At 47.1% G+C, this 10,000-nt stretch overlaps 1 protein-coding gene across 2 annotated transcripts in view; it reads right to left on the minus strand.

Annotated features, from left to right (window-relative positions):
- The window catches only part of elmo1 (engulfment and cell motility 1 (ced-12 homolog, C. elegans)), an 84,161-nt gene that overhangs the window by 5,772 nt on the left and 68,389 nt on the right, over window positions 1-10,000 (minus strand). For both annotated transcript variants that reach the window (XM_056582294.1, XM_056582292.1), the window contains exons 17-18: window positions 4,242-4,405; window positions 2,033-2,145 (exon numbers count right to left, since the gene is read on the minus strand). In XM_056582294.1, the coding sequence (XP_056438269.1) occupies window positions 2,033-2,145; window positions 4,242-4,405 (277 nt within the window). The remainder of the gene's footprint in view (window positions 1-2,032; window positions 2,146-4,241; window positions 4,406-10,000) is intronic.

Consider the following 10,000-nt stretch of genomic DNA (forward strand, 5'->3'; position numbering starts at 1 on the left):
CCTACAGGAGCACAAAGGACGGTTTGCCCCACCCTGCTGCATCCTATCCCCGTGATAAAAGGCCTGATCCATAAGATCCGTCCCAAAGAGGGCTCATCTACACTTCCACTTGATACTAAAAGGTGTGTTATCCCTCGTATCTAAGCCCTGTACTTTGAGAGCCTAGAGCGGGCGGTGTGTTTAAACGGCTTGAAGAGGCACTGTGGAATACCAGGGAGGGAGAGAGCGCCTCAGAGGCAGACATTATGCACGCAAACACATGCGCAGAAACTTCTAACAATTGTAATTTGTTATATTCATTATTACTATGTCTTCTGGGCGGGATTTGGGAGCTCAAAGAAGGCTGAATAGTTACGAGTTACCCCCGGTGAGTTCATTATGCTAAAGTGTATCTTCAAAAGCCACGGGATTCCCACGGGACGAATGATCAGTCTCTACTGGGTCGAAACAAACCAGGAACATCGGGTTTTATCTGGAATGTGGAACCTGTGTGTGTGTGTGTGTGTGTGTGTGTGTGTGTGTGTGTGTGTGTGTGTGTGTGTGTGTGTGTGTGTGTGTGTGTGTGTGTGTGTGTGTGTGTGTGTGTGTGTGTGTGTGTGTCTGTTTAGCCTCTGTGTATGGTTTGCAATTTCTATAACTAGGACCACTAAAAGTAATTACCACAATAAATAGCATAATAAAGCATAATAAAGGCAGTAGGAGATTCAGTTTACGACGCTCCTCTGCTTAATAGCATGATTCCCAAACCACCGATGTACGCCCAGTCCACCAGGTCAATGCAATGCCTTCAGGGTGGTAGAAACCAAGGCCCCCAACACCCCCGCGTTGGGCCTTTAGGATTCCCTCCAGATCTACTCAATCTGCTAAAATACTGATTTAATCAGTAGATAGGATGCTTCTGATTACAGTTCAAGTCTCTTAAGCATATATTTATCAATCGTTAAGAATAAAGTTGCCTCGATGACAAAACGGTGTTATTACTGTATGAACAGAGCCGTTTGGATCCGAAAATAATGGATGTTAAAAAGAGATTGAGGTGAAGGAAAGAGAGAATATCTACAGTCACCTTGACTCTAGAGCCACCCCATAATACCTCTGGCACATGAAACTACCCCTCGATGTCTGAGATAAGTATAAAAACAGAAAGAGGACAGGGGAGGGGTGTGAGAAAGAGTCCATGACGTGGACCCATGTGTAGCCCTCTGGCATTGCCCCCCTCCACTGAGGGGGTCCACTGAGAAGGGGAACGTCTTCAAACAGTGGATTGTGGGATGTGTGTGACTGAGCAGAGTTCGAGTTCCTGTGTGGCTCTCCGTACACCTAACGTGTTCCTCAGTGAATACGCTGCCGTACCGACGGCGCGTTTGAGGATGTCTGGCTCAGTTTTAGCACAAAAAAGACATCACCCAGAAAAAGGTGCCTCAAACCGCGCCCTGTCGTTTCTCCTCTTTAGTGTGCAGGTCGAGATTGGAAGAGCAGCCGGATCCAGGTTACAGGATGGGTGTGGAGGGGCAGGGCTCTGATGGAGCTGGAGTGAACACGTCGGGGTTCAGAGCACCATGCACACCACTATAGAAATATACAATCACGTCAGTCAACGGTGGGAGGGTGGTACACCGAGAAGGACGTATGGTGATACGCAGGTTACGGTTTGTGAGAGGGTGTGTATGTTTGCTTGTTCGTGTGTTTGAGAGTGTGTATGTGTGTGTTCGGTGTGTTTGGGGGTAGTTTTGGGTGGGTGGGTGTGTAACGGAGAGAGACCATGTATGTGTTTGGTTGTAGGGGCAAGTGCATGTGTGTGTGTGTGTGTGTGTGTGTGTGTGTGTGTGTGTGTGTGTGTGTGTGTGTGTGTGTGTGTGTGCGTGTGCGTGTGTGCGTGTGTATGTGCATGTGTGTGTGTGAGTATGTAAGAGTGTGTGTGTATGTGTATGTTAGAGTGAGTGTGTATGTGTGCGTGTGTGTGTGGGGGTATGTTAGAGTGTGTGTGAATGTGTGCGTGTGAGGGTGTGTGTGTAGATAGATGTGTCCCAACCTGGCTTCCTACGGTTGTTGGTCTTCTTGAAGCAGGTGCCCTCACACAGCCTGTTGAGCCTCTGCTGTTTGATCAGCTCCATGATCTCAGGCTGGATCTTCTCCCTCAGCTCTCTGGAACACATACACACACACTCAGTTAATACGTCTATCTAACCAGGTGTGGCAGTCCTCTCCTCTCAGACACATCAGGTGTGAAGATGGGCAGCCAGCACATGAGGATGCAGCTGATCGATACTTTGATACCCCTGCCCTTAGATTGGATCTGGGATGTGGGTGAGTGCATATATTTAAACACACAAACTGTCTGCATACACCCTTAATGTGCGCATGCACCACAGCCCTCATGCTGTGTCGATTACGTTTAGCGTGTACATCAATGTCTCAAATGTAGCATCCCCGTGCGCGCTCTCTCTCTCTCTCTCTCTCTCTCTCTCTCTCACTCTCTCTCTCTCTCTCTCTCTCTCTCTCTCTCTCTCTCTCTCTCTCTCTCTCTCTCTCTCTCTCTCTCTCTCTCTCTCTCTCTCTCTCTCTCTCTCTCTCTCTCTCTCTCTCTCTCTCTCTCTCTCTCTCTCTCTCTCTCTCTCTCTCTCCCTCCCTCCCTCCCTCCCTCCCCCCGGGGGGGTCTAAAGAGTGGGGCTGCATTAGGCCCAGTGGTTTAGTGGGAGAGTAATCCTCCTCACTGGGGACACTGGACAGCACACTGACCGATTGAATTAGGAGGCACCGGAATGTCTGTTGCACAGCATTTAGAAAATTGGCTTAGAATACATTTGAAGCATCATAAATGCTGATTTGTGGCTCATTCCATAATGGATTTATGAGCCTCATGCGGGCACGTTTCTGTTTTTGGTGGACTTCATTAAAAGTTACCATGTCATAAAAAAGATGATAACTCCTTAGCATTACTCAGTGGATCTACGGTGAGTGTTTGATTATATGCTCCGTATATTCAAGGTTGTTATGTGAGGCTATGAAAACTGGAGCAAAAGTAAAGTCACTATGCCGCTAAGTCCCCGTTGCACTCAAGTTACGCCTCGTAAATAGACAGTCGTTAAAGCTGGGGGTAATCCAATACTCTAAATTGGATGCAGCAACTGTCCAAATGATTAGCTATCTAAACTGACGAATGGCATCTAATATTCTCTATCAATTCTTGTCTTGGCATTGATCATGATTGACCAGGCTAAAATAAATATTTCCATATAAGCCTGCTAGCTCCAACTGAAGTGAGTCACAAAACCATGTACTCAAACAGGCTTTTCTTGTATCCATGATGAACATCCACAAATGAAATATTGCAAGACGACCTCTGCTTGGGCTAATGAACAAGATATCATTAATGCAGGATTGACTCCCCATTGGCTGAAGATCACATTTTAATTGGAGTTCTCCATCACTACACAGTGCTTCCTGTGCCTGGGCCAATGGCGGCCATCGGTCACATGAATGGAACAATGTATTTTTGTTAATTCAACAGCAGCCAACCAGACCCTGGAGCGGACGAATCACGTTTTACATTCAGACATTTAGAAAACATGTATGAGGCTGTTGTGTGAGTAGGGTGATATCTTAGGGTCGGCTTAGCTCAGGAGGTGGAGCAGTTGCCTTGTAACCGAGGTTGCTAGTTCAATCCCCAGCTCCTCCTAGCTGCTAGTGTCGAATGTGTCCCTGAGCAAGACACTTAACCCTAACTGCTCCTGACGAGCTGGCTGTCGCCTTGCATGGTTGACTCTGCCGTCGGTGTGTCAATGTGTGTATTAACTGATATAAGTCGCTTTGGATAAAAGCGTCTGCTAAATGCCCTAATTGTAATTGTAATCTTAGGTTTCAGCAACAGATTTTTTTTTAATGTTGCGTCTCTCATGGCGATGCCCAACAGCCCATAATCTCAATGGATAACATCAGAAGGTACTCCGTCATAATCCTCAGCAAATCTCTCCAGTAAGTAATCGCAATTCACCAATTATGTTGTATTCCAATGCGTCATTCACTATTTTGACATTTCACAACTGAGGGAAAGGGGCTTGAAGTGATTATACGTGTCATTGATGATTAGATAGCGGTTTTGGAATTTTGCTCAAGGATCTACTGAGTATCCTGAGTGCTCTCCTTGTTTATCATCTCAATGAACACTTTGCGTCAAGGGGGCTAAACAAACGAACAAACGTGTCGTCGGGGCTTCAGCCGACCGATTGGTGGATACTCACACGATGGGGCGGGACTGGAAGTCCTCCTGGTTCATCCTCTCTGACTGACGTATCTTCAGGATCTCAGTGTAGCTCATGTTCTGAAGGCGACTCTTGAACTGGTCCAGGGAGTTAGGCTTGTGTGTGAGTGTTCGCATGATCTGCTCCCGCACCACCTGCATTACCTGCGCACACAAACACACACACACACAGAGGCCACGTTGAGACACAACAGCGCACTGCCAAAAGACACAATCGTAGGACTAGGGAGCCTTTAGTTCAACAACACTTTTGAAAAAAAAAGAATACAATCGAATAAGAAGGTAAATGTGGATTGTTGACATGACTCAAATAATAAATTATAATGAAACAATTAAACAAAATAATTAACAATACAAAAAAAGGAAATCTAAATCTGAAGCTAAATCCGCTTTAAATTAAATAAATAAACATAGCGTTAATGACTCCAGTGTATCCCCAGGTGGTGGATGAATGAAGTCCCTCTCCCTCTGAGCTAGGGCCAGTAACCCACGCTAGAGACCCACACCCAGAGCTAGATGTACAACGAACAGTGGCCAGTCAACCGCAAAGCCCAGCGTCACGCGTGACTGGAGGGCAGTGAGAGGAGTCGGCCATCTGATCACCGTGTATAGTATACACTATAAAGCTAAGGCTAATTGGAGCGATGTGTATACACTGTATACACATCGCTCCAATTAGCTTGACGTTGTAGCAATGGATAGCGTTAAGTTACACGATAATGCCCTCCCCCACGACACATAAGAGCTACTGAAACAAACTACGTTCTTCTGGATATCTTTATAACGGTGAAGAACTCCAACACTGATGATAAAACGAAACCTGGCCTTTTGTTTTTAGGTCTGGGCCTTTTGCTTCCAAACACCGGAGACACTCATCATCGTGATGTCACGATTGAGTTACCTTCGATTTAATCCATTGGATTAAATCAGATGAAAGAGGATTTGGAAATTTAGATGAATGGTCTGACTCTAGCTGTCCCAACACAGAAAATATATTTTCTTGTCAAGATTTTAAACGCTTTGGGTATCTTGAAAAGCACTACTGTAAACACAAGCCATGATTAATATTAAAGTTATTATTAATGGAGGTTGAGGGGCTGTGGGAGGAAGCCAGAGATACCGAGCGGTAACAAAAGGATTCATCTCTTCACGACTAATGAGAGCTGGAGGAGCCAGCGGATCTGCTCTCGGCGCTCTGCGCTCACCCCATTAGCCAATCAAATAAATATCACACCTTTTCTGAAATGTTTTCTTCAAACCGCCATTACACAACTAAAACCGTAGACGGTTTGTACAGGTTTGTGTTGTACACAACACAAGAATAAAAAAGTAAAATAAAGATAAATAGAGTGGAAGTGTTTATAATTTATGAAAGGGTTAGCTGAGATCGCTGCAGCTAGCTTGTCTTCCTCGGGTCCACACGCAACGCACAAAAAACGAAAAGGTGTAGAAACCCCTCCCACTAATTCAGCCAACTTCAAGAGATCACACCAAGACAAAATAGAATACAGGACACAACAAACAAACACCCATCCAGATAGCCTCTCTATGATAGGTAGCTAGAGGATGGAGGTCTCTCTGGAGTTTGGAACCAAAGCACCATTAGCCGGCGCTCTCCGAGTAAGCGCACATAGCGTAGCTTGTTGCGCAGCAGTGGAAGTGACAGGCAGCACTGATTAGGGGGGGGGGGGGGGGGGGCGGGGATCATCCTTGTTAGCTAAACACCCGCAGGGGGCAGGGACAAGGGGGGAAGCCACAGCTGTGGGTTCATCCAATCAGAGACCAGCGCTCACATCTCACAGACCAGGAGAGGTAATCGTCAGCGCGGGGAGCCCGACCACATCATTTGTTGTCATGTCGTTTGTTGTCATGTCGTTTGTTGTATTTATTGTGTAATGGCTCCGTCCGCCGTGGGGGGAATGGCCCCCTGCGGTTCAAAACACGTCATCCTTGCCTATGCAGTGTAAACTGCACTGGTCACACTGGTGTGACCAGCACGGTTTATGTTGGATTAGCTGTACGTTTATGTTTTGATATTGCGTCCATGTGCATGGATGGGCGATATTGCGTGGGAGGGTGGAAGCTCCATAGATTCGGTTCAAAGCCGATTTTCTGCTTCAATTATCTTTGCATGTCGTTCGTCTGGATCCGAGGCCGTTAAATAAGATGCCATACGAGACACTTTTTAAGCACAAAGGCAGCATCCTCATAAAAATGCAAAGAGCCAATTTGTGGAACAATGTTATCGCAAGAGTCGGATTCAAGCATTTAATCACCAACCCTTGGATCTATAAGAAGATTAGAGTTTTGATTTTGCTCGTGTCGTATAAGATGACAGGATTGTACATAAACGAGCCAGCCGGCAGAAAGGAGAAAGGGATAAAAACCTTAAGAGAGTGCCAGGCCTCACACAAGGGGATTATCCCGGAGCGCTGATGCGAGAGTCATTACATGGGAAGGCAGCACTACGCCACGAGGGCCACAGAACGGTTTGAACCCATCGCTGAGACTTCAGTCTAATACTTTGACTGCTGGCATCCAATCCCAGGACTCGCATGCAGGTTATGGGAGAAAAAACATCAGTACAAACTCCAAAATAAACCGCATTTGGAGTTTAGTTTGAACAGTTTGAGGCAATTCATATAAGTACTAAGTGCAGATGAATACAACCCTGCTTGTACTAGGCTATGGAAGTAGGTACTGGTACTTGGTACTAGGCTATGGTAGTAGGTATTGGTACTTGGTACTAGGCTATGGTAGTTGGTATTGGTACTTGGTACTAGGCTATGGTAGTAGGTATTGGTACTTGGTACTAGGCTATGGTAGTAGGTATTGGTACTTGGTACTAGGCTATGGTAGTAGGTATTGGTACTTGGTACTAGGCTATGGTAGTAGGTATTGGTACTTGGTACTAGGCTATGGTAGTAGGTATTGGTACTTGGTACTAGGCTATGGTAGTAGTATTGGTACTTGGTACTCGGCAGGTGTTGATCCAGATTATCAACGTTACCATGGAACAACAAATCTAAATGTATGACTTCAGTGTCGTGCATTTGGGACCCTTGTCCACCTGAATGAGCAGAACCCGGGGATTGATCCAACAACCTTTTTGTTGCCAGTAGCCCTCCAGAGCTACTGTTGCACCGGACAAACACGCCATATACCACCGGCACAAAACCTGGCCCTGTTGGGCTCATCTCCAGGAACCCGGTACTGGAAAGGCCTTTCACATATTGGCGTGTCCACTAAATCCCTCGCTCTTCACTGGACATTTGTGGTCTTGTAACCACCCTTTCTCTCCTGTCCCGGGAAGTTTTATCGTGACTGTATTCTACGACATCCTAAAGCGGCTCACATATTTCAGGGGTTTGGATGCGGTTTAAATCAGCCGGCTTTTGTTGCACGTGCAGTAAAGCTCCAGAGGCGGTGACACAGACCTGCGTCCTGTGGTCCTCACGCAACGTCCTCCCCTCTGGGCAGGGCTCGATGACCCCCCTAGACTCGGGCAGGAAAAACAATCGGCGCTGGCCCATTCGGCTGCACTCACGCTAATTAACACGGTGAATATTCATCACATCTAATAGGAACAACCAGTCCCTTCTCAACAGGGGAGGGCGGAGGGGAGGGTCATAATGACTTTTCTAGCTCAGCTTTCCCCTCGGTTGTGTCTGGCGATAGCTCAGTCGTAGGTCATTTCTGTGGGTCGGTTTAATTTGTGGTGGTAGGAAGGGATTGTACACACAACCCCCCGGACATTGCAGACTCGGTAGGAGATGAGAGTCTCTCCTGCGGCGTGTGCGAGGAATAACACGTTCCTGCGGAACCGCTCCATGTCTGGAGTATGACGGGGGGGGGGGAAGCCCTTCAAGCCAAGCACAAATCTCACATCACAGCTGCCGCCATCACCTCCTCCGCTCCACAGTGTAGCTGATGAAACAGGCGACCTCGAGGAAAAACACCTGCCTCCTTCTTCTTCTCCTCGTCCCTCCTCCCTGAAACATAATTGATCTCTCTGTCCTCAGAGGTGTCGATTCATAATTCATTGGCGCCATCCTGCCAGCACTCTCTCAGATCTTCTCTGGAAGGAGATTTACAGGCAGCCGAAGACTAATGTGCCCGGGGCCGGCGACATCAGGAATTAAAGCACTGGCATGGTGGTGGGTCCCGGGGGGGGGGGGTGGGGGGGGGGCTCTTAAGGTTGAGTTCATGGATTTCTTACTTATTTTGAAAAATGTCCTGTAAATATCTTTTCAGAGATTGTTGTGTATATTTTATATATTTACATATATGTATATGTCTGCAGTTTGAAACAACCGAGAAAAAAAAAGGTGATCCAATGTGCTTCTGTCCCACCGGTTAATTAAGCAATACCAAAACCTCTTAGATGTGCCAATAATAAAAACACAGATGGCTCATTCCAAATACCTGGCCCAAAATCATTCCCTCTCACTTTGACAGGGAAGGTCCTCTTCAATTGGAAACGGCTCTCAATGCCCCATTACCCACCCCCCCCCTACCCCCCACATTGATCATGTGATCAGTGAGAAATGACCCGGCCACCACCTGCCCCCCAGTGGGTGAGGGGTTCCCATCGTAGCTCTGTGTACCCAAGAGAGCCCTAGTGGCATTATGTACTGGCCAACCTCGCCCCCCCCCCCCCCACCTTCGTCCCCGGGTGGCCTGGCTATGGGTGCATCTGGAGATTGGCACTTATTGCTGGACCAATAATCAGGCGGTAATGGCAGAATAATGACTTCACCGCCACTCCTTGGAGGCAATCAAAAAGCCAATCTCACATGCTGATGATGGCACTGTCCACCCAGAGACTGGTCCCGGATTTATGGCCCAGTTACGACCCAGAAGAACGCTGTCTGCGTGCGCACACGCACACACACACACACACACACACACACACACACAGACACGGGATAGGGGCACAGACTAACCACACACAGGATGTGCCTACACATGCACACAAACACCCAAACTTCAAGTGAAGCATATTGTACACATGTCCTAGCCAGTATGGAACCATCACACATACACACACGCACACCCACACTTGCAGTGAGGGTGCCATTCTTTATTAAGGGTCAGACCAAGAGAATAAAGGAAATCCATTCTCCTTGCTATTGAAACCGTAATGACATGTTCTCTTCCTCCAGCCGCCACCATCCTCCCTTCAATTAATATCAGCCCTTTCAAACATGGCCCGCTAGCCATTTCATGTGAAACAATGGTGGGGAGGTGGACGAGAGAGAGAGAGCGAGAGTAAGTGCGTGCGAGAGAGTGAGAGCGAGAGCGGTTTTACATTTAGGTTTTGATTTTACTGTGTGCAGTGTTATTTTATGTAAAAGTGGGAAAGTGATATGGATCATTAGAAGAAGAGGGTCCATTTTTAGGACTCAGGTTAAGGGGTATTCATTAAGTATGGCCTGTAAAGCCTTTAAGGACTATACCTGTGGTGAACGGCTACGCAATAAAATGGACTTGACTTTACTGTGCATATGAATGTCCTGCATGCTTCCCTCGTTTCCTATTGGTTGAAACATCACACCCTAGCTTGGTTTGGTTGCATTACGTAATGCAAGCGTTATTACCTAATTACTTTAGCGTACTATGGCGCTGTCATAGTGACAACTTTGTATTGTGGCCCTGAAAAGAAGAGACCGCAAAAGCAGAGGATAGGGTTCTGGTTCGGACCGTGACCAGAGCTCCCGGTCTGGCCTGGACATCGCT

The sequence above is a fragment of the Gadus chalcogrammus genome, chromosome 22 (genome assembly GCF_026213295.1).
Source record: "Gadus chalcogrammus isolate NIFS_2021 chromosome 22, NIFS_Gcha_1.0, whole genome shotgun sequence".
Classification (NCBI taxonomy): Eukaryota; Metazoa; Chordata; class Actinopteri; order Gadiformes; family Gadidae; genus Gadus; species Gadus chalcogrammus.